General features: G+C 38.0%; 1 protein-coding gene across 4 annotated transcripts; it reads right to left on the bottom strand.

The window, feature by feature from the left end:
• Positions 1 to 748: 748 nt before the first annotated feature.
• On the bottom strand, positions 749 to 25,667 carry LOC122084616 (probable serine/threonine protein kinase IRE4). 4 transcript variants are annotated; one of them, XM_042653008.1, is made up of 17 exons: positions 25,068 to 25,664; positions 20,723 to 20,820; positions 20,399 to 20,614; positions 18,830 to 20,161; positions 15,390 to 15,562; positions 14,894 to 15,140; positions 10,314 to 10,406; positions 9,917 to 10,057; positions 9,724 to 9,816; positions 9,189 to 9,393; positions 9,026 to 9,111; positions 6,934 to 7,022; positions 5,602 to 5,653; positions 5,412 to 5,468; positions 2,168 to 2,317; positions 1,592 to 1,666; positions 749 to 1,168 (listed from the first exon to the last, which is right to left on the bottom strand). In XM_042653008.1, the coding sequence occupies exons 1-17, from the start codon at positions 25,321 to 25,323 to the stop codon at positions 1,070 to 1,072; spliced, it is 3,462 nt and encodes a 1,153-aa protein (XP_042508942.1). In that variant the 5' UTR covers positions 25,324 to 25,664; the 3' UTR covers positions 749 to 1,069. The 4 variants fall into 4 exon arrangements, with proteins under 4 accessions (XP_042508942.1, XP_042508943.1, XP_042508944.1 ...); XM_042653009.1 differs by lacking the exon at positions 1,592 to 1,666 and having other exon boundaries at positions 25,068 to 25,667; XM_042653010.1 differs by lacking the exon at positions 10,314 to 10,406 and having other exon boundaries at positions 25,068 to 25,665.
• Between the last annotated feature and the right edge of the window lie 12 nt (positions 25,668 to 25,679).

Here is a 25,679-nt window from a genome sequence, read left to right as displayed (position 1 = left end):
GGTTCCAATGGACAGACTGGTTATGAAAGGGTGAAGAACCAGTTTTTCGATGATAAAATAGATCTGTATTGGTATCATATTGGTACAAGTCTTGACAATACTAATATGTATGTACCAATGTATCAATATCAATATTTAGAACCAACCATGATTACAGGTCTCCGGCGATATTGATACACATCAGTGTCATTATTGGGTCATTAAAACTTGTTTCTGTTACTTTGGTCCCGGGTGTGACTTGGGTGCTGCCAGCTGTCCGATGCGCATTGGGTGCTCTCTTTCCTTTTCTTTTAAATGTTTATATCAGCATTTCAACTTTACCATGACCAGTTGATGATGGAGTCTACTGACAATTTGTCTTGAGGGCTATAACCTATAAGAGATGTTCTTTGTATTTCAGAACGGTAAGCCTTTGTCAAAAGAGAGTTTAATTATAGTTTACAGTTCAATTTTTTTCACTTTAATGGCTGGTTACCTTACAACATGAACCTTGTTATGTGTGGCTGCTCTATGGATATCTACGAAGGATAAGTCACGCTTTTTCATTTTTTTCCCCTTCCCTGAGCACACACAAGAAAAGGAACACACAGAAGGAACTAGCAAGTTAAGATGAAAGTCCAAACAGCAGGGATTTGAAAAGCTTTACACAATAATTAAATTCCCATTAAAGTAACTGATTCACATATCTCAACAGAAATCAAACTGCACAACTTCAGGTGGAGATCTCAATTCCTATTAGGCAAAGTAATTGTAGCACTTAAAATGGAAGATGAAATTACAATAATGCACTAGTAATCTAATATCCATTATAAATCACCACATTCCTGGCTGTTTGGACTCTCTTGATCCAAACTGAGTAACAGAAATCCAACATCCTGGAGGTTTTAGAGAATACACTGCAAAATGTACATGCTTTCTGATTCATTAATGGGGATGTCAAGGAAAAACCATGTATTTATCCCCGCTTGTAATTTCCTTCTTTCTTGTTTAATGTTTCTTTTGTAAATACAGTAATGGCTAAAAAAAAGAGATTTAAAGAATGAACTTCTGCACTACAGTAAGAAATTTGCTATGAATTTGGACCTCTTGCAGGGGATGAGGACTTGGAGGTGTCTTTTCCAGTTTGTAAGAGCACGTCATGATTAATCAATGCTAACTGTGATAAATTCTGCAAACAAAAGCCTTTCATCAACAACAATCAAAATTATCTTTTGTGTATAATTTGAACATGTTGCATTAGATCTAGGGATGTTAATAAGGCAGGTTTCACTGAACTATATCAATGCTATTAAAATATTGCAACATGAGCACTTCATCTGTGGATCAAAACTCGCGAGTAGGAGTGTAGGAAGGGAGCTGAACAGACTGTAATGACACTAATATATGCAGAAACTCCGTATCTTAATCATCGTATTGACTTCAAAATACATATCTTGGACTGAATTGATTGGTAAGATCACCATTTAAAATCAACCGGCCCAAGATTTGATAGCTATAAGCCATTAGCACAAATTTTTAATAAATTTTTTAACTTATTTAATTAATGGTTTTCTGTTCATCTGTTCCTTTTTCTAGAGATGGAAAAGCTTACCTTGAAAGAGAAATTATTCAATGCAAGGTTTAGTGGGGATTTGTCAAACTCAGCCAGGTCACCACATTCATCTGTCTGTGAAGTAGAAGAAGAAGATTGTTAACTATATTCCTCGACAGCCTTGCCAGTATCGTCATAAATTCAAAACATAGCATCTGACTGTCCAGGCCTATAATAAAGTAGTTGATATCACTCACTAACTAGGAATGTTAAACTAACTAATTTTTGAGTTCTTAACTCCTAACTTTGGGCTATAGAAAGCAAAAGAAATAAAGGCAAAAGTAGCCCTAAATTAGTATGGATCACTTAACCCCATTACTATGTTTTTTCAAACCAGAAATAAACAGCCCAAAGCTTATTAATTCTAACCAATAGGACTAAACTTTATTTAATTTTCTCCCTTTTTTATTTGAGAAATCCTCCTGTGAGGAGGAATATCAGTTTGTTGTAGCTAATTGATCTGCATGGATCTATTAAATATGTAACTCACTGCAAGAAAAAATTTCAACATGAATGAAATTAAAGAAAAAGATATTCCTCATGTTAAGAAATTGGTCGAAACATTAACTTTCTCACCTCAACTCCAGTATCTGAGTGAGGATCAGTTCTCTTGGAGATAGAATCAGTGCAGTTTTGGTCTCCATGTGTCCCATTAGAAATTTGTGAAAACCTTGACATAAAATAGCTTGTGTCATCTGCTCCCCCAGGGTTTGGTACAAAGACAGCCTAGAGGGAAGAAAAAACAAAAAATGAAAATAAGGCATTTGGTGAAATAATAAACTTTCAATGAACTTGCACTAATGATGTCCAAACAGAAAATTTCAACCATACTATGTATCACCAGATGATTTGATTCTCTAAATCTTTTGGGAATGCAGATGCAAGACTCAACTATGCAACAAAATGTGCTAGGGCAAACTGAGGGATTGAACACATATTTAAAGAAAATATTAAAATATATGTTGTGCCAACATTTCCTCTCCATCTAGGTCAATATTTTCTGTTAAAACATGAGTTCAGCTTACATCACTTCATCTAATGTTCTTTCAGGCCTCCTACTTTCCTTTTCAAAGCCTTCAATTTGCACCAAACTACTCGCAGCCATTTGTACAGAAATCCATCTGTGTTGCAAATGACAACCATCTCAATTGGCCTTCCCTCATCCTTCCATAGAGATTGGATACCATCAAGTTCCCTTTCATGTCTTCATTTTTAATTTTAACATTCCTAGTCTTGTGTCCAATCACCCTTTTGATGTACACCTATGAAACAAACTTTGCTACTATTGGAAAAACATTTGATACTGCACATAGTTTAATACTTCAGAAAGGATAAAACTCAACTCAACTCAACCTTATCCCAACTAAATGGATTCAGTTACATGGATCTTCTTCTCCAATCAGCCTATACAAAGGCATACTTGTTACTAGGCCTAAGCTATACATATCTTTCCTCACAATTTCTCCTAGGGACAAGCTTGGCCTACCCCAGCCTCTTTTAGCACCTCAGATCTGAATCATATCACTACTCCTTATTGGAGCATTCAAAGGCCTCAACGACATTCGCATAACTTATCATGTATCAGAAGTATTCAGAACTACTCCTAAATTAGCCCCAATTTGTTCATTCCTTACTTTATCTTTTCTAGTTTTACCACTCATCCATCTCAACATCCTCATTTTAGCTACGCTAAGATTGTTTATATGTTGTTTCTTCACTTCCAGTATTTAGCTCCATACATTATTGCTGATCATATAACCATCCTAGAAAATTTTCCTTCGAATTTTCAAGGGTTACATCGATCACATAACACTCCAGACACACCTATCCACTTCATCCACCCTGCTCTAATTCTTCGTGCAACATCATACTCTTTTTCTCCTTTATTTACAATTGAACCCAAGTACCTAAATTATCATTTTGCGGTATCTCCCTATCATGAATTAGGAAACATATCAAAAGTGATTAATTCCTAGACAAACATTATCATTTCTATCAAATCTTTAGCTTATGAAATCAAATAATACCCAACTATTCCTGTCATGGTTTCAAGAATCTGATGACTCTGATCAGGATCAGGACCAGATGGAATCGATCTGATCCATAATGGATTAGCTAATTGAATGTGTGCATTGGCTGATCCAAACTCAATCAGATCAGTATCGCTCAGGAATGTTCCGAAATCTAATCCCAATCCTCGAATTCTCAGCCGTTTGGCATTGTACCTAGGCTTGTAACCCTCGCCATGATTCAATTGGATCAAAGGCATGCACATTTGGAATGGGATATGGGATTTGAATCCTGGGATCCGGATACATCCGTGTCTAGAATGAGGTCTCAGCCCCAATCCAGATCCTGGTTTGGTCTATAGTTGGTATTTCAATCCCATGAATCTGCAATAAAAGTGTTTAAATTGCAACAACAACAACTCAGCCTTTTCTCAACTAAATGGGGTTGGCTACATAGGTCCATGAAAGGGTAAGAAAAAAAAAAAAAAAGGAACACCGCCGGAACATCACACCTACAAGCGATTGGCTACATGAATCTTTGCCCTCCAAACAGCCCTGTTAGCTGTCATACTAGAGTCCAAGCCTAGCTATTGCATGTCTTTCCTTACAACACAATCTAAGGCAATTAAAAAAATATATATGTTTAAATTGCATGTGCAGAATATATAAATATTATGCCCCCCTCCCCCGTGCCCTCCCCCCCACACCACCCCCACCCCAAAAAAAAAAAAAAAAAAAAAAAAAAAAAAAAAAAAATGGAAAAGAAAAGTAAAGCACAATAGATGGAAGTGAAAGAGTGAAGCACTATAACCATTTGGATCTCAATCCACACTGTGAATTTCTCAATCACAAAGACTCATTCATATATAGCATCAGCATCTTATATCAGGAATATTGTATCCTGGATACAGGATTCAGTGCCAAACGGTTCCCATAATGACATGTCTGGATTTTTTCCATGCTGAATTGCTAACCCTGTTCTTCACATGTCCATCTCGATTTCCTATGTTACCCAGACATTGTAAGATAGGGACCAAAACCATCTCAGTGTTGACGCTGACACTCGGGTTTGTCCTATACATATTTTCACTTACAAAAAAACAAAAAGAAGATATTTTTTTAGGGGGAGGGGAGAATTGAAGAAATTAGGGAGTGCCACACAATCTACAATAATAAGTTACTACTACCATTCAATATGTATGTTGTAATACAATTAATCCATGTGCACTAGCAGATGATAACATATATAGAATATTTTACAGTATGATATTCAGCTAATATTAAAATACAAAAAATATTGTAAAACCCTGAGTCCCTGAATCCTATCATTATTCAGGTGGTCCGCACCCATGTCCATGCAATGTAGCTCATCTCAGTCGCACACTCCACCAGATGTCAGGTTCCCTAATTTACCAACATTCTGTTCAAAAGCATGGCAGGCCTTGAATGATATACTATGGATGATGCAAGAATGATGACCATCACTCTTCCTCACGATGATTAATTATCATAAGTTTGTAGCATCAAGACAGATTGCTAAACTTATCCAACCTTATTTCTTCTTCCATGCAAAATGATTATCCAACCTAAAGAAATCACTGTTAGACTAGAAAACTAGGCACATATATGACTACTTCAGATCCCTTAATTCTATTCTGACATTGATATGATAATAAATGTTTCATTTTACAGTGCAACAATGGCCTCCTAATTAACTAAGGGGTACTGCCACCGAAAAGTTTGAATTCAAAATTTCCTGATTTTCCACAAAAAATTTATCCTGCAATAGTATCGAGAGTGTGCATCCGTACCTTTTGCAAGGCAAGGGTGTCCCAATTGATTCCCTTGAAGAAAGGATGCACTTTTACCTGTAACAAATTCCAAGTTGTAAGTTAACAAAATCAACAGCATATTACTCATTTTCTTTTAGGACTACAGGATGCAGTGATAAAAAAAATATATTGGTGACCAATGCTAGGTACACAGATAGTGTAAGACAACCTCTGATGCTCCACTTGCTCCTAGTCGCAGATCTGGGTTCTGAGTAAGAAGCCTGCAAGGATAGATTATGAAGAGTATGGTAAACAACATTATATAATGAAGATGTATTCCGTAGCATATCAAAATTTAGGTAAACTGAGGGTGCAGGAAAAGACATTGGAAGCATAATAACCTACCATCAACGTACAAGTATGATACAAAATCAAAAGTAAGAACCCGAGAAGGGATTGATTCTTTCTTGCATCCATGATCAGATAACAAAAGATATATGGATACATAATTCAACTCAACTCAACCCACCCTTATCCGAACTAAATGGGGTTGGGCACATGGATCTTTTCTCTCCAATCAATTCTATTTGAACCCATACTTGTTAGAACTTACAAGCTAAGCTAGGAATGTCTTTCCCTACCACTTCTCCTAGAATAATTTTAGGCCTACCCCTGGCTCTTTTAGCTCCTTCAATCTGAATCAAATCACTCCTCCGTCCTGGAGCATTTGAAGGCCTCCGTTGTACATATCCATGCCACTGACTTTCTTGCAGCTTATCATGTATAAGAGCTACTCCGAATTTAGCACTAAATTGTTCATTCCTTATTTTATCCTTTCTAGTTTTACCACTCACCCATCTCAACATCCTCACCACAGCTACACTAACTTCCGGTCATATGACTATCCTATAAAATTTTCTTTTATTTTTAAAGTAATTACTCAATCACACAACATTCCAAATGCACCTCTCTGCTTCATCCTTCCCATTTTAATTCGTTGTGCAACATCATCCTCTAAGGATACATGAACGTTAAGAAATTATCAAGGAGAAAATAAAACTATTCGTTGGTTTTTAACATCCATTGCTTTACTTTGCATTTAAGCTTTTTATTGCTTTACTTTTCCTTAAAGGTGTCTTTTCCATCTCAAAATGGTAAGAACAACAATACTGATTCAGTCCAGACCATAAACAACAATACTGATTCGGTCCAGAACCAAAAACCTCACCTAACCCAATCTCAACATATCGGTACCCCCTATTTTAAGGTTCAGAAAATAATCATAACTTTTCACACCGGGATCAATGAAAATATACATGAAGTGAACAAGATCATGCAAATGACAACCAAAGGTGACATTTCGTGTCACTGTATCTTCATGGTCCATTTCTGTTCCAACCTACTTCTCACTTCTTACGGCCACCATCTTTCTTGACTAATATATGTGTTATCACGGAACAAGATCTTACACTGTAGTCTTACAAGACGGGCAATCCCAGTCCTAATGGGGTAAACCAGAAAAAACAATAGCATCTCATTAGATGTTCTAAAAAACACTGACCTATTAATCAAATCTTGGGCCTCAAATGACATGTCGCTTGGAACAGAAGGCCAAGGGATTTTCCCATTTAGGATGTTCTCGAAAATAATCTGTGCAGCCAAGAAACAGTGGAAAGGTTAATAAAGCTCCTGATAACTTGTTCTGCCCAACTTCTTTGAAAAGACTACATAGTACATACAGTCCATATTCTAAAATAGCACATCCCATTAGAAGAAAACCGAAAACCTGGAGTATCAATGAAATCAAGTCTCCCAACAAAGAAATGTCAAAAGCACAAAACTGTCAGCATCTGCAACTATACAAGATCTCAACTTAACATCATGTACACTGTTAGTTAATGGTTAGTACAATAACCAAAGTCTGGCACACCTATATTTTTCACATGACTGACACTAAACTAAAAGACATTATCATCCATTTCAGATCAACTTTTACACCTTCCATAAGTACATCATCGTCATTATTAGTGAAAGTGCTTCCACATCCAGCTCCCAAAGGAAATACATATCGCCTGGATGTTCTTTTAGCCACATTAAGGGCTGATATGGTCAATCTGCCATTGGAAATACAGGCTCCCCTTGGATTGTTTGCATATCAAATTTCATGGCTCATCTCAATCATATGGCCCACTGGTGTAGGAGGTGTTGTAGAATAATTTCCAAAAAAAAAGGGAGAGAACCAAAGGAAAACATGGGAGGGGAGATGTCAATCGGGTCTGGTTCACAGGGACAAATTTCAGTCAATATTTTCATACCTTTTGGATTTATTGTCATAATTATAGCCCAGAAAGAAAATCGAGAAAGAGGTTTGGGTTATTTTTAAATCCACTCCAAGCCAGCCCAGATATTCCACCAGTTTTGTATATTCCTGTTATCCTGGTTTTTCTAGTAAGAAAACCTTGTAGGCTTTATAGCCACCACTTAACCCTTCATCAAGTGGATTTTCTGCTGTGAATTTTCAAGGTTGACACAGATTTTTTTTAATCAAAATAAAAGAGGGAGACTAATGCAGATTTGTTTTCCTTCGAAATAAAAGAGGGCCAGGGGTAGGATACTATATAGGATTTGGATCAAGCTTCTACAAGCTACATTGAAGATGAACCTAGTGGAATTAGAACCATGTAGGTTTCTGCCCAATATTTTTGGAATCAACAAGATCAGTGAAGAACCAGTGTATTGAAGTTGCAGAAGCTCAAGGCATCAACACCTAACCAACAATTGATTCTAGAAGAACTACAGGCTACAGCATGAAAATATCTAGCTGATGCCTTCTTGGCAACCACCATCACATTACTCCTAGTTTTGTTTTTTGCTTGTTGTTTTGTTTTTATTCTTTATTTTATTTTATTTATTTATTTTTATTTTTTTTGGATTGTGTTCCTCCTACCCTGTCAGAAAAATAGCACTAATATCTTTCGGACAAATTTAAAAAGAACAGGGAAAAACGAAGAAGAAAATAACTAAAGAGCACCTTTCCCCAACTTTAATTTGGAAAAGATCTAAGACTTCAGCAAAAGAAAACTACCAAGAAAATCAGTTTATAATTTTTTTCCCCTCGCAACATTCTGTAAGTTTGATAACATAGTAACGAAGTGATTGGAGTTTATGAACATTTTAACACTAATGCTGTAATTTTTTTGAGAATAAGCCAATTTTGATCAAAATACTTGGAGTATGGGCTTCCATATGAGTGATCAAGGTTGGAACTCAGAACATTGTCCCCTTTCAATTTCTTGTTGACCTTGATGAGGATCCATTTCCAAATCAAGATCTCTTACTTTCATATTATCTTGTCATCCTTGACTCTTTGTCCTCAAATATAAAGATGATAAACTTTGGTAGATATCATACCTTTATTGTTCTTAGAGCTTCAAACAAAAAATGAGAATTTAGAGAAGCAAAACATATTTTTATTTTTATTTTTTGTGGCATGGGGCATTTCTTACATATCAGTGTTTTTATCTTTTTTATGGCCGGGGGTTTCAGGTGCATTGGTGTTAGGACATGTTAAGATAATAATATCTGTAAAACAGAAGCAAAAGAAATAATGAAATGAGAATGAAACTAGGAATATTCAAGCCTGTTAGTAATACCTCAGGGCGCTCAGCATTGAAAGGTGGAATTCCTGTTATAAGTTCAAATAAGATAATTCCCACTGACCACCAGTCTGCAGCATAACCTGCAGGAATGCTCAGAGAGGTAACTTCATCTGTACATTATAATGGGAAAAGACCTGAATGCAGATTTTGTCCAAACCATGGTCAGTTCCAAGAAGAATTTCAGGTGCCAAGTAATCAGGTGTGCCAATAGCTGACTCCCGACTTTTCTCTGGTTGTTGAGCATGTTCAAAAGAAGTATGCAGGTCATGGCTATTGGATAAGGTAGTCTCATTTATCCCAGATCCAGACAAATCAACCGTGCTATTCATAAGGCCAATCTTTGAAAGTCCAAAGTCTGTAAGCTGGTAAGATAAAGGACAATCAGGTATACCAATAACATAAATTTGCAAATGAAAATCAATGTCCACACCCACTAGGTAAGAAGCTAGACAAGGATGAGTACTAAAAGTAACTAAAGCTCAAAAAGAAATCCAGATACATAATTGCCTTAATATCTAAAATGCATAGTAAAGGAAAATGTTTGATCTAACATTCGTTTAAATTATCAAACATTAAGTCATGAAGAAGCAAAGGGGGGGTGAAACTGCTCTAGAACATACAGCAGCACAACATTACCATTATTTAAGCAAGTTAAATGAAAATTCAGCATGATCACAGTTTATATGCCAGACCTTGATGTGCCCATCATGTGCAATCAATATGTTGTCTGGCTTCAAATCACGATGCACGATTCCCAGAGAATGGAGATACTCTAGAGCCAGAACCTAAAACAAAGGGTAACAAATATTAGGGCATATTCACCCAAAAAATATAAGGGCAAAACAAAATGAGCATACTGCAATGCAAAAAGTTATGAACAGAGACCAGTTCAGCTATATAGATATGAGCTACATCTTCCTCCAAGCAGCCAACATTTCTTTGCAAGGAGTACAGATCACCTCCATTGAGGTACTCCATAACCAGATAAAGGTTGTCTCTGCAGGCGAATGAATAGAAAAATCGGACCTACAGAATCAATGTCAAAAAATTATCAACTGTTTGCTGTGTTAATGATAGAGGAAAACTCGACCAACTTCCTCCAATAGAAACTTTTCAGGATGGAAGCTCAATGCACCCTCCATCATGGAGCATAATAGCACATGGACAGCTAATGTCATGGAAAGTACCTCTAAAGATCTTCAGACAACAAAATTTGTTTGACATTTCTCGAATGTGATAATACATAAGAAATTGAGAGGGAAAACATAAATTTGAGAATTACCACAAATGGGTTTCGAACTGTGATTAATATGTTACGCTCTGCTAATATTCTCTCAATGTCATTTTTCCGTAACATATCTAATTTCTTGAGTACCTGCACACATTGACCTATTTATATCACCCCAGAAATATAAATAACTGGTAATGAACAGATTCCAATAATCAAAGTACCAGAGAAAAAGTCAAATGAGCTGTAGAATGGCCTGGCATTCATACATGTAAAAAAAGAGAGCGAATATTTTCAGAACATCTAATTATCAACAATCAATCTATTATTAATTTTGTTGAGCTCATGGAAACCATTCATGCAAGATTGGTTAAGGACTCCAAAAACAGACAACTATATTATGAATTATTTGTTGCTAAGGTACATGATATTGACAAAGGTGATTATTACCAATAACCACAAGAACATATACATCATGGATTCATATACCATAGAGGAATTTTCATCCCACATACTTATTTTCTATGAAGGAAAGCCCAATCCAGGGTTCCTTAATTCTTTATAATTTTGATATAACCTTCACTGTTTGTAGAGGCTGTTCCTAACACAATGAAAGACTTAATTAATGTGGTAAGTTATTGGTGCACCTGGAAACAAATTGATGTGTGATGCAACGTAATTCGGGCTTCAAAGAAAGGATTTTGACAGCCCTATTAAGATTAGGTTTCCGCAGGGCCCATCATCTTTGAGCGATGTGAAGGAGAAGTGATCTGGCCAATTGAACTGCTAAAGAAAGAAAAGAAGATCTCACATGTCACTACCTAGAGTGAAAGGCTGGTAACCACCACTAAAGGCTACAATTTTTCCATCAACTAAAGTGCCCGCATTTGGGAGTTGCAACCTCTGTTTACTATTATTACTGACCCATTAATAATATGACTTCAAAGAACCAAAAAGAAAATTTCAGCTCAACTGCTGCCTTGGATTTCAAATGGCTGCCATGTTCTATTAAAAACCTAAACTTTTTTTCAACATTCTCCAATGTTTGGAGTGCGTCTTTATTTATTACTGCAACCAACTTTGCTTGGGCTTCAAGTAGCCAACATAAATCCAAGAAATTGAATCTTTGCAGCACTTAAATATCTTTTTGCAGTGTATGGATAACAAAGAGTACAACTAACTCTTTTTTTTTTTCTTCTTTTTTTTTTGGGGGCGGCAGATGAGTGAATAAAAAATTCATTCCCAAGAAGAGGAGGGGATAGACAAGCCCCAAAGGGAAAGAAAAGAAATATACAAAGCTAAAAAAAGCCAAAACAAGGCATCAAAACTAGAACAAAGCTAAAAAGTAATGCATCAAGGTGGAGGGGAGGGGGGGGGAAACGGTGGAGGAGGCAGACCCCAGGACAAAACAATGAGCATGCTCCTTGGGGAATCTCTGATAGGCATACAGGGAAACACATGAAACTTAGAGTTGACATCAAAGTAGATGGCTTTCCAATCATATCGAAGGAGCGAGAGTTGGAGGTCATTCTACTAAGATTGTGCTCCATCCAGATGTGGTTGATGGTTACACAGAAGGCAAGCTTACCAATGGCATCACATGAGGAGTTCCCATAAAAGGTCATATCAATTCAAATCCACTCTCTCTGAAGAGGGAGGTTGCGCCTCCTAGAGGGCCAGTAGCTACTGAGAACTCTCCTCCAAATAGAATAAGAGAAGTGGCAGCTGAAAAAGAGATGATCAAAGTCTTCAATCTCATTCTTGTAAAAGCAACAGGCAAGAGGGACATTGATGTGACAGCGGATGAGGAAGAATTGCATGGGAAGGTAGTTGGAGAGGGGAAGGCAGTTGGAGAGGTCTCTCCAGGTGGTGAAACTATAATGGGGGATGTGGCCTTTGAACCAGACAATTTTTTGCTATAAAGACAGTGGTTTGTGAGAACGGACCAAACCCCAGCTTGTGGAGGAATAGAAGGAACTGGAAGGGGAGTGGGACCAGATAGCTTTATCTCCTCTACCTCGATGGCCAAGGGGAGGGGGCAGGGAGGACCAAATTTCGGAGAGGGGGATTGAGGGAGGGGGACCAGGTGTCATTGGAGATGGTGGAGGCAATGGTAGAGTCTTTGGCCAGACTGGAGGAATACACTGATTTGGCACCAATCATAGAGAAGAGAACCCCAGAGGTACGGCAGTTGTCGAGAAAAAAGGAAGTAGAAGAACCACACCAACGGTAGAGTAAATGGTTGTGATGGCAGGAGGCCTGACTACTAGGATTTCCCGCCAAACCCAGGAAGCATTAGAGGGGTGGAAACAATCCAGAGTGAATCCTTAAGGAGTGAAGAGTAGACTAATGAGACCCAAAATGGAATTTTGTTTGAAAACAAGTTTCCAAAATGAGCTTGAGAATGCCCGTAGAATTAACCTCATGGATTCTTCTCAACCCCAATCTCTCATCTGACTTGGGGAGGCAAACAAAGGACCAACGGATGGGGTGAAGAAATCTAGATGAGTCAACTCCTTTCCAAGTGAAGGCGCACATGAGAGATTCCGCAATCTTGATGATAGACTGAGGAAGTCTGTAGACACCAGACCAATAGATGTAGCTGGATTGGAGGATAAATCTGATAAGCTCAAGAGAACTAGCATGAGAGAAGATTTCCCTTCTAGGGCTGGAGTCTCTTTTGGATGAGGTTTAACATAGGGGTGCAGTAATGTGCAATCATCTTAGAAGAAATGACAGAGAGACCGAGGTATTTAACAAGGAGAGAACCAACGGGAAGCCTATCAAACCCAAGAAGGAAGCTTTAGAGGATTCAAGGACCCTTGGAAGGAAGATATGGGATTTAAAGTGAATGATGCAGAGGCCCGAGATATTTTGAAAGAGGCGAAGGGAAGATAAAATGGTGGAAATAGAGAGTATCAGCCTTGGAGAAGTCATAAGGTCATCGGCGAAAGCAAGGTGGGTGAGGTTGACGCCTTTGCATTTGGGAAGGGGGAGATGAGATGGAGGTCCGTGGAGGATTAGATAGGTCTAGAAAGGACCTCAAGGGCAAGGGAAAAGATGAAGGGGAAGAGGGGGAAGGCTTGCCTAATACCCACCGAAGAAGCAAAATAACTAGTAAGATTGTCATTGACAAGGATAGAGAATCGAGGAGTGGAGACACAGGAGAGGATCCAGTGGATGAAGATTGGGGGGAAGGCCATTTTATAAAGAACCTTGGCGATGAAATCCCAACTGATGGAGTCAAAGGCTTTATGGATATCAATTTTAAGGAGGGCAGTAAGGGAGTTAGATTTCCTATCAAAGCCTCTGAAAATCTCATGACATAATAAAATTTTATCAGTGATGAATCTGCCTGCAGTGAAGGCAGATTGATTGGCACTGACAAGGGAATCGATAACAAGATGAATCTTGTTGGCAAGGATTTTAGCAATGAACTTGAACAGAAGATTACAGAGGGCTATGGGTGTGAAGTCGGACATGGAGGAGGTTCCTCCTTTCTTGGGGATGAGGCAAGGAAGGTATGGTTAATCCCTTGCATTTGAGAAGGGTTGAAAAATAAGCTTTTGATAGTTTTGATGAGATCGTTTTTTATAATGTCCCAACAAGAAGTGAAAAAGCCCATACTGAAGCCATCAGGCTCTTAATATGATTAAAAAACAGAGAAGAGCATATTTAACTTTACTACTGAATGATAAAGATTCTTTAAATAACTGACAAATCACAACATAAAGTACACCAAATGCATATTAAAATAGGAAAACCCGATTTACTATAAATACTTCTAACTTATTTAAAAAAAAAAAAAATCAAGGGTTGATAAATATCAATCACATTTTTCTGAACATAGTGATTACACTGATTAGTATAAATATCAATCACATTTTGCTAAACATATGGATGTTTTAAATTACTAGAAAAGTACAACAGATTTACTGAAAAAAGGGTAAAATAACATAAAACCCTAAATACGTTCATTAAAGAACACTATCCTTTGTAGAAAATCCTAGCCTCTCCGGAAAAGTGAACTTGGTACTTCTTTTGGGTGTCATTATGTGTGGAAGGATAAACATATAGGCACTTCACTGGGTTATTTATATATTCAAGTGTTTTTTTTTTTTTTTCCTTCTCCATCTTACTTCTTATGGATTCACTGGACTTGTGAGTGAGAGGATTGCAAGTGTACTGAATTTAGAGGTCCTTGGTAAGAGCTAGGGGATTAAAATCTATGTAGTGCTTGTGACTACAAATAGCAGTAAAACCAGATCATCACTCCCTTGGATGTAGCAACCACTACTGACCACAGAAATTCTCGTCATATTGAATGTTGTTTGTTCTTTGATTTTAGTTATTTTCTAATATATTGTGGTAGATTATGCTCCCAACCACAACAAAGCCCACTGACCAGCAGGTTAAATTCAGTACTAATTACTAAATAGGCGATAGAGAAATGCGGGGGAAAAAAACACTACCAGTGTCCAGTACGATGAAAAAGCATATATCCAACGAAGACCTTAAGTTTGTAATGTTGTATGCACAAGACTATTACTTTATGACTTATAACCAACCTTACTTAAGATATATAATAAAGAAGGGGAGGGAAATAAAAGAGGATAATATAACAGAATGTTCACCTTTATGGCAAATAGATCTCCTGTTGTTCGCTTTCGTGCAAGAAAGACCTTCCCAAAGGCACCACGGCTGATTGGTTTCATAATTTCAAAGTCATCGATGCTTGTTCTGTGAGAAGGATGTGTAGGAGTCGACATTGCACTACTCTGTGATGCACTATCCACTCTAAATCCAACACCTTCTTGATCATTGCTTTCACTCTTGGTACTTTTTCCATTCATCAGCTCATAAGCTAGTAGATATTTTTCCCTGGGTATCATTTTCACAAGGTGTTGGAAACCGAAAGTAAAATCAACGAGGAATTGCTACCAATAAAAATAAAAATAGAAAGCAACTCAGTGCATGAGGCTCCCACCATTACAGGGTCTGGGAGGGGCAAATGTATGCAGCCTTACCCCCTGCTTCATAGGAGAGGTTGTTTCTAAGTTTCGAACATGTGACCAACATGTCGCTACGAATATGATTAGAAGTAATATATTACCCAATTTCAACAGTTACCTTATAAGATTCTCTATTCGGCTCCCAAACGTGTCAATTACAAGAGCTTTCACCTTGCTTTTCCGTAAAATATCCTGTAAATCACTCATAGATGCAAGCAAATACTCAGAAGCTGCATCTTTTGCAAGATCTGTGCTTGCCACACAGCGGGCAATGCCTACAAGGTCAGTCATCTGCAAATTAAAGTTCTAGATATCAGTACACAAACTCCCCACATAGGTTATTGTCACAAGCCCAAATACCTATAATCAAACCAGAGAAAAGATAAAAGAAGAGAAGAGAGAGAGATGTGATCGAAAGACTCCCAAAAAGAGGAGTAATCTGCGATCAGCCCAGAATAGAATGATCGCAGGTTAGTCCCTGTTTTATATAATAAAACACAAATAAAAAAGAGTACAAAAATACCCCCACAACCATACGGTAGAACCCTAACACAATAACCAGAACCAATAGGACAGAAATGCCCCTATCGGTATGGGAATTAGTGCTAAACCCCTATCGGGATTAGCGCTAAACTCAACACTCCCCTCAAGCTGGAGCATACACATCACCCATGCTCAGCTTGGTACAACCATTACGAAAACTAGGAGCAAAAAAAGACTTGGTAAACATGTCAACCAACTGATCAAATGAAGGAACAAAAGGTGTCTCGATTAACTTCTTCAAAACAGCATCACAAACGAAGTGGCAGTCCACCTCAATGTGCTTGGTCCTCTCGTGGAATACCGGATTACTAGCAATATACACCGCAGCTTGGTTGTCACAATACATCTTCACAGGCTTGGTCACTGGAAATCCCAACTCCAAGAGTAAAGACCAGAGCCACATCAACTCAGCAGTGGTATGAGCCATAGCTCTGTATTCTGCTTCAGCACTAGATCAGGCAATGGTAGTCTGAATCTTGCTATGCCATGTGGCCATATTACCTCCAACAAATGTACAAAAACCCATAGTAGATCTCCAATCATTAGCAGAGCCGAAGACTGATCAAATTTAATTAATGAAGTGATACACTGTAGTCACGAATAAGTGTCATTCAGAATAGGAACAGTATCGCCTGCAAGTAAATGGCCATTCACTGCCTTCAAATCATTATTCAAACCAGCCAAAATTTTGGGAACGAAAAACTCATTCCGCTGAGCCTTCAATTTGTCAATGTCTATGGTCAAGGGCCGGAAAACATTAAGTTCTTCCACCATTCCCCTGAAAGTATTATAATACTCTGAAAGAGATCTGTCAGACAGGTGAAACTGGAACAGCTTCTCATAAATATCATAGATACGGGTCATATTCTTTTCTTGAAAGTAAGTTTCCTTCAAATCGTCCCATACTCCCATTGCAGTAGAGTGAAACATAACATAGGCAGCGACATCTGGTTCCATACTATTCCACAACCAGATTAAAATCAAAGCATTCTCCTTCATCCATTCATCATAACCCTTGTTAGATGATGAAGGAAAATCAGAAGTAGTATACTTAAGTTTATCCTTGGTCATAAGATAAACCTTCACAGACTGAGCCCAAAATAGGTAATTCGAGCTTCCCTTGAGCTTAATAGAAGTAATTTTGACATTAACATTGTCCGAGGCAGATGCAGTAGTCGCAGAGGTAGTATACTTGATCTCAGCCATAAGAACTGAAAATAAAATAGACAAATAGAGTCGCAGAAATACCCAAAAAAACAGCAACCCACACCTGAACCACAATGACTGGCGCTAGAGCCCTTGCAGGAATCAATTAGGTCAAAGAAGAAGATGGTTGCGGTCCAAGGTCTTTAAATCTTTAGCATAGTACCAATAGAGCACGATCCATACACCAAATACATAGTAGATGCAGCAATAGGTGGCTGCACACCAAAAGATTTCAGCGCAAAACTAAGATCAGCAGGGAGGGTTTTGAAAATCTTGATTTGATTACAGAGGCTCTAATACCAAGTTACAATCCCAGATACCTGTAATCAAACCAGAGAAAAGAAGAGAAGAGAGAGAGAGAGAGAGAGAGATGTGATCGAAAGACTCCCAAAAAGAGTAACCTGCGATCAGTCCATAATAGAATGATCGCAGGTTAGTCCCAGTTTTATATAATAAAATACAAATAAAAAAGAGTACAAAAATACCCCCACAACCATATGGCAGAACCCTAACACAATAACCAGAACCGATAGGACAGAAATGCCCCTATCGGTCTGGGAATTAGCGCTAAACCCCTATCGGGATTAGCGCTAAACTTAACAATTATAAAACACAGCCCCCATATAGGAAGGTTCAAACAGTAGTTGAAAACAAAAGCATAGTAAAAAAATTTACAAAATAAATAAATAAATAAAGAAAAAGAAAACAACTTCATGACTGAAACATTGAACTGTAAGCTGGAATGAAAATAATGGGAGCAGAGTTGTATAACTAACCCATTTGCATATCAATAGGATAATGACCCCGATCAAAAAATTTCTGGTTTGAAATAACCATGAGTGATGAGTCAATAACTTATGACTTAATGGATGGCATGCTCGGGTATTAGAGATTCTCAAAACAGTAGTAATTGCTGAAATTATTTAAAGGCACAACTCATGGGTCCCCTCATGCTTACAGCTCAATTGTGATCCTAGATCCTACTTCCACCAATTTATGAAGCCTGAAATATTAACTAGCAACTCCAGATAGAAATGCATGGAAATGAACAGAATTGAGCAACACCTTTCAGAACTTGCTGCAAATCTTATCCACCAAAGTTAGCTGCAGGAACCACAAGCACAAATAGCAAATGGAGACCACAACAAAAATTCTTTGTCCCTAGTTGAATCTCCTAGCTTCTAAAAAATACCTTGAATGGAAGTATTAAAGGGGAAATTAAGTTAATCACAGTCTTCATCAAATGATTTGGAGCTTCAGGCTGGACAAAACTCTAAAAAAATTCAACATCAACATGACAAGAAATAATAACATAGATTCTAACAACAAAGCAAGATAATCCTATTGACCTCATTGCACCATCCATCCATCATAATGAATTGAATAGGCAGAACAAAGAAGAAGAAAACATAGGGTATCCCAGGAATAGTGTGACAACTGACAAGAATTTAATTTCAACCACGTCCACTTTCACTGTGTACTCAACATTGTGATTCATGAATACCATACAGAGAATCAAGACAAATCAAGGAATTCATACCATTATCAATTAGATTTACTGGTTCACAGTTTATCCCCGGAGTATCTAGGCTCTAAGCAGATTTTTTTCAGCAAGACATGGCCCTTCACGCTCTGAGGTTCCAGTACAGCTAAAGTTTCATCAATAACATGGACTGGCTGAGGTAAATTATTCAATCCAAAGATATTCAATTTGTGTGAGAAAGCTTAAAGTGCAAATTATTGACAAATCTAATAAATGCAGACAACTGGGTTATAAAACAGAGTTTCATCAATGTCTGGCTACCACACCTGCTGTACATCCTCTGGCTCAGAAGGATTGTTGTGTTCTAACCAGAACAAATCAAAATGGCTTGCCCTTGGGGTATTAGTGGAGGATAATGATGTGACACTTCCATTAGGCGACAGTGCATCATTGCCAAACTTTAGACCAAATTGAACCTTCAAATTACTGGAAGTTGAAATATGAGAATCATCTAAACAAGCTGTGTCCATCTCATGGAGATCTTCAAACATTCCTTCGACCCCTTTGTTGTGCCACTCAATTATTTTAGGAGAATGACCTTCTGATCCAACCAATGAACTTGTTGTATGTACTCTTGAAACATCAGGACTGCTATAGGATTCATGAAAATTCATACCACAAGAATCTACAATTTGTTCCAATATCTCTGCGAGCTTTGAGAGGCGTTCATCTATATCCAAACATTCTAAATCACACTTATCTGCATAAGCACATATATAGGAATGTGATTCCAAATGAGAAGTTGGAACAGTTTCCTCACAGATCCGACAGATAACTGAATCTGATTCATCAAAAGACTGCTCTTCTTCATTAAGTGAACTGGAACAGGACTTATGAATCAACTTTCCAGATAAACTGTCGTCAGATTTATTGAACTGTTGAACGGCCTCATCCTGGTATGAGGAGAAAACCTTCCTTTTACGAGAAGCAGAGTTGCATGGATCAGATTCCAAGATGCTACTTTCACTTGAATGGACATCAATCTGGGAATTTTGAGAAAATGACTTTTTTACCAAAGCATCAGAGTTCTTTTTGGAAGTCGAGTCATTATCATCCAAGAGTTCTTCAGATCCAGAATAGGTCATCTCAGGGACAGTATATACCTGGTTCTCTCCCTGCGATTGATGTTTGTTACTGTCCTGTTTTAAAGTACTAACTGAACCATAATCTGCACTTCCTGGTTTAGGTAACCAGCTCATTTCAACAGCAGGAATACTTTCCAAACATTGCTTAAGTTTATGAAGAGAATCCTCATTGATTGGCTCACTATCTTTCTGAAACTGCAACAGCCTTGTGCAGCGAGTCAAAATGAAAAGCATACGTGTAAAGAGCTGCTTCAGTAATCCTGTTTCATGGTTCCGCCTTTTCTCTGCTAGATTCTGCACGATCCCCTCACACTTTACACGGAACTCGCAAGAGGTCATCTCCACACATTTTCTGGCAAGTATTAGCAGGTCCTCCATTACTTTATGTCCTTTTGGAGATGAGGAGCCCTTCCTCTCTAGAATATCCACAAGATCCCCCGCAAAATTAGCCAGCTCTACATTCACCACTTCTTTTGCAGTATCAAACCTTGAATGCAAAGATCCCAAAAGCTCCTGAATATCAACTCAGGCCAAATAAAAAGAGGAGATGAATATAAAAATAAAATATATATATATACAGACCACAAAAATAAATAAATCACTGAATAAAGTCAAGCATACTTAAATTTATTGAACAGTGCAGTTCTGCCTGCAAAGATGCATGAAGTGAAATAAAACTGAAATTGGTACATACTATCATCTCAAAATTTTACAATATCTTAGAAGGGCCAGTTAACAGCTGAGTAGTACCTTCAAATCGTTATAGCTGTGAGCTCGGGGCTGAGCATGTTGAATACCACCTTTTGGTCCCAATTCATGGGAAAAGCTTTTTATACCTTTTGGTAATTTTCTTGTGGATATGCTGTCCTTTGATGATCGCTTTCCAATTAAATATTTCTGGCTTGCACTATATTTAGTTCCAACAAAACCTTCCTTATCAAGTGACTTAGCATCTGAATTTCTGACCTGCCAAAATTGGAGGTCGGGCATGATTAATACTTTCAAACAGTAGAAAGCACAAGACATAGTGATACATGGTGGTATAACTGATGATAGTCAAATGCTAAACCTAACCTCAGTATTTGGAGAAACATCATCAAATGCTTGGTTAGAATCCTTCTTAGTGAGATATGAACTGAACCATTGAGCAATCTTAATCCCTTTATGATGTCCTGTACAATTTATACAACCAAACCCCATCTCAGTGTATCTATTTCAATGAATAATTAAAGCATTACCAGATAGAAAATAAGAACAGGCAAGAAAGTGCAAGAAGCCTAAAACTTGCTACATTGGAAGGGACCCGATAAACACCCCACCCTTCATACCTCTTGCTTGGATAGGTTACCTGCCGTGGAATTTACTCCAACCATCCAATCAAAATAAATGTTCAATGAGGGTGCAGGGGCCTGAATTCCCCACCTATAAGAAACAGTTTTGGACAATTGATGCCTTCGCTGGACCAACAGGGTCGTCTAACCTCTGTGCGGAATTCCATTATTGCAACTTGAATAGAATCCTTGAGCATTAACGGCATTTTATTGCAAGTTCTAAGTATTTACCAACAGCACCAAGGTCCCTAGTTCTCCATTTGCACCCCTCATAATTCAACATGGTGGCCTTCCTTCATGGGTGGGACTACATGCATATGTAAAGAAATTTAGCTGGGAAAGATAGTAATGCGGGGCCGGTGGGCCCCAAGAAAACCAACCCGATTGGATGTGGGGCCCACTTAAGAACTTAAACACTTAAGACTAAGATTAGGGGGCAAAACAATAAATATGTTGATGTTTACAATCGAGTGGCAATCTTGTAAATAGATTGAAGATCATAAGCGTGGCAGACTTGTAATTTGTTAGAACTTCAAGACATAACCACTGGTTTACAAAGCACTAGTAGAAAGGGTAAACTAGGAATCAGATTTAAAAGTAGGGCAGTGAAGAATATGGGAGAAAGAGAAGGGTATTAATAAGATATTACAAAAGATAAAGCAAGCCCCACTTTATGAGGTTGTCTTCAACCTCACGACAGCCATAGAAGGTCACGTTTTGATCACCAAGAAGAACTTGAACAGCAGCCATTGGAATCTGCCTCAAAGAGCTATAAACTTCCAGATTTGTGGTCGCCTAGGCATCCTGAGTCGACCCATACCAGTATAGATCAAGAAATCAAGCAGGGTTTGGATTACAAGCTTCTGAAATTTAGAAGAAACGGTAGTTGCAGGTTCAGCTCTTGAAGGTATTATTCCACATCACAGGAAGGGTTTTGGTCGCCTAGAAAAGGGCTTCCTTCGTTCATAACCTCAGCCCAAACAGATAGAGAGAGAGGCAGATCGAACCTCTTGATTAAGGCAGCAGCTATCACCCAGAAACAGAGAAAGAGAGTAGGGAAAAGAAAACGAAGAAGAAGAATAACAGAGAAAAGATGAAGAAGAAAAGAGGGGATAGGAAGAGAGATCGCAGGGAAGAAGAAGTGGGGGAGAAGACAGCCACGCAGGGGGGGATCACAATCACTTTTTTTTTTCATTAATCAAATGGTTAATTCCTTGGTTACATGACTTAATTAATTAAATCAAAATAAAGTCTCAAATAGAAAATCCTAATTACTTCCTAAACTAAAGTCTAGTAAAATAGAAACACAATAAAACTAAATTGAAAATTTCTACTTACCTAATAGCTACCCCAAAATAACCTAAAATAAAAGATAACAAATATCCTCAAAATAAAATAAAATCCTAGAATATTCTATTAACCCTGAACCCAAATCAGTAACTTGAAACCCAAATTGGATCTGGGTCTTGGTCCGGGTTCTGAAGCGGGTTTGGGTCGATCCATCGAAGCGTTGCTGCATCAGATAGCCTCAGTAGAAATTCCGAAAAATTGCAGAAGCAGCCCAAGTTGTAACCCTAATGTTACTGGCGTGTACAATTACCACAACCGGGAGCTGGTGCCTAGTGAGTCAAATAGTCAATGATTATGGGAAATGCTAACCTTCCTTTATGCCCACAAAAAACACATAACTAACAATATATACCTCTATACAAATCTCCCCACCCCCCCCCGGTTAAAAGAAGCACAACACCAAAATTGTCCAGGGGCCCAGAGTCAAACCAAAGAACCTGAAAAGATTGTGCCATATCCCCCTTGAAAACTTGTAAAAGGTGAAGAGGAGGTGGTTGACGGTTCACAACCAATAACCACATTTTGGGCCAGCTGATACCTTCCAAGTGATCTTATGTCAAAAATATGTTCGAACCAAGGCTACTAAAAAGGAATTTACAAGAAAATGAACCATTTTGGCATGAGGGTCCAAACCTTGTCCATCGACTTGTGAAATGAAACTAATAGAAGGAAAATCCAAAAAGGAGTCCTTAGATAAAATAAATAAACAATATTGTGGCTTGGGTTGATGTTGAATGCTTCAGGTTTTTCATATCAGATAGCCGACCCCATTTAGATAAGGTTATGTTTGTTGTTGTTGTTGTTTTATGTAGAGACGGAGAAGACTAAGGAATATCAAACTGAGCAAAGGATAGTATGAACATATCGATACTTTTCAAGGGTAAGCCAAGGTGACTTACTTGGCATTTCCAGAAAAATCACCTATTCAGCTAGGTAATATTGTTGGTTTTTCCAACTGTGTCCTAACTTTCTCCCAGAAAAGAAATCACCTCAATAATTTTTTTTTTTCTGTTTACTCTTGCATATGTAAATATACTTCACTTAAACAAGAAAATACACACAAAGTCGTGGATTAAGGCAGAAAGTTGCAGAAATACAGGAATTTTCTACAAAAACACAGTTTTGATCAAGTATAGGCAAGGTCATTGGCAGCCAATTACCATAAGACAAAAACCCACGAGGTAACTAACTCAAAGTTCAGCCAATAATTTGACACATACAACAGCTCTGCAATGTTCTGAATATTGAAAGACATCCCTGGTTGGCTGATTTATTTCTCAAGAGAGCTGAATAAAACATTTCTAACCACCTCAATTTCCTCCGCATCATTCAATAGATGCACCAATGCACAATAACCCATAATATGAATTGCTAGTGGGACAATGTTGAAGACCAACATGAATTTCCCATCAAATTCCAGGACTTCCAAAATAAGACATGCCTATGGTTGCAAGAGTAGAGCAAGTTCATAGTTTCATCAACAAATTCAAAGAATAAAATTGAGTTTCATCCTAGTCCTTCATAAAGCTTCTAGTCATACTACTGCATATTTTCTTTTTATGTTTTCTATTTTGCCTTTCCTTCCAAGTTTCAGATCTTTTTTCTAGTTCAGAATCCACAATAGGACATGACAAAAAATAGGACAAACTTGTTGAGTATCAAGTATGTTTTACTTTTCTAATCTTTATTTTTTGCAGTGTTGATTATAAAATTGCCTTGGATTCAAGTACTAGTGTCCAGGCCAATCTCCTATTCCTTTAAACCCAGCTGATCATGTTTCCAAGTCCAGATGGAATCAGCTAAGGACCATTACCACAAAACCAGCACACATGCACGGTCACAAGAAGGAAGCAGAAAAATGGAGAATTCAAAGAGAGATGGTGAAGGAGGATCCTACTCAGGATCTAATGTCTATTTTACAAACCAATAGCCTAAACAACCGAACAACAAAATATTACGCATCTGGCTGAAATGTAGCTAGCAATAACAAGGAGGCAAAGAGGCAAATTGCTACAAAAGCCAAAAATTGGTGAGCCACAGCTATTGCATGTTTTTCCACCATCGCAATATGCGGCTGCAAGGGAAGACAAACCCATTGTGTTAAAGAGTAAACAGATAATACAGAAACCTCTCAAACTCATTAGATTGAAAGGGTCAAATTTTGAGTCCAAGTGACATTATGTATAGGTGAGAAAGAAATCATAATGAGGAAATGACAATAACAACAAAGCCTTGTCCCAACTTAATGGGGTCGGCTACATGGATCCAAGCAAAGACAAAGAAAAAGGAAAAATAAAAGTAAAAGAGAAAGGGAACAGATTATCAAAAATCAGTAACGAAGTAAAACACAGATAAATGGGGTCCGCTACTTCGATCCTAGCCCTCCAATCTGCCTATTCAAGGCCACACTCGGGTCAAGGACTAATCTGTGCATGTCTTTCCTCACTACTTCTCCCATTGTCATTTTTGGCCTGCCCTAGCTCTTTAATTTACATGGATGCAGTACACAAGTGAGTTCTTGTGGAAAACAAAAGAAGATCTTTAAAAAAAAAAAAATTACAATACCAAATTTGCAGAATTAACAGATGGTCCTTAAGATAAATCTTTTAATGAATGCCCCTCGCTATGGTAGTTTGATGAACAATTATCAGGTGAATCTTAAGAAAAATCTTAATATAAAGAGACACCCAAAGCATAGAAAATCCCAAACTATACAACAGTGAACCCAACTTACGAACCTTTTTTGCCGCCGTCGGTCTTCCCAAGTTTTCTCTCTACTGTTTTCTGCTTTACCAGAGGCCTAGGAACTCCGCTAGAGGATTTCTCAAGAGCTACTGTTCGGGAATTCATGACCGAAGGCAAATCGTCAACTTTGGAGGAACTCGATCCATCTTTCGAAGTAGATGCCCGTCCAGTCTTAATTCGATTTAGCCCGGAAGGAATACCCATCTCAATGGACGAAGAATCTTCGTCCTTATTATTGCCGCCCGACATCAAAATAATTCCTTGTGCCAAATTTCACGACACAACAAAAAACCCAATTATCATTTTTCCATCTTCTTCCAGCAGCAGAAACGAGCTTCCGCCAGTGAATTGAATCGAACTGAAACTCAAACCGACTCAAGCGACAATCTAAAGGGAAAAGGGTTAGAACGCTGGAGCTGAGAGAAGCTTCTTTTCGAGGGAGAGAGAGCGGGAAACTGAAAGTACTCCGGCACGGTGTCTACGAAACGAATAAAGTCTGAAAACTAAACAGTATTAAGGAAGCGGCCTTTGAGATAATACTGAGATCAAGCTAGTTTCTACGATTAGCTAAACGTATTCAAAAATATAACTGGGGAGTGATCTAG

The sequence above is a fragment of the Macadamia integrifolia genome, chromosome 7, assembly GCF_013358625.1.
Source record: "Macadamia integrifolia cultivar HAES 741 chromosome 7, SCU_Mint_v3, whole genome shotgun sequence".
NCBI lineage: Eukaryota > Viridiplantae > Streptophyta > Magnoliopsida > Proteales > Proteaceae > Macadamia > Macadamia integrifolia.
The sequence above is the reverse complement of the archived record's forward strand: the minus strand, read 5'-3'. Positions and strand labels throughout refer to the sequence as shown.

Coding starts and splice junctions, on each gene's coding strand:
- LOC122084616 (XM_042653008.1), bottom strand. CDS start 25,323: ATGTCGGGCGGCAATAATAAGGACGAAGATTCTTCGTCCATTGAGATG. Junction 9,112..9,188: donor TCTTCTTGGAACTGACCATG/GTTTGGACAAAA, acceptor GCATTCCTGCAG/GTTATGCTGCAGACTGGTGG. Junction 5,654..6,933: donor GCCCAAGATTTGATTAATAG/GTCAGTGTTTTT, acceptor CTATCCTTGCAG/GCTTCTTACTCAGAACCCAG.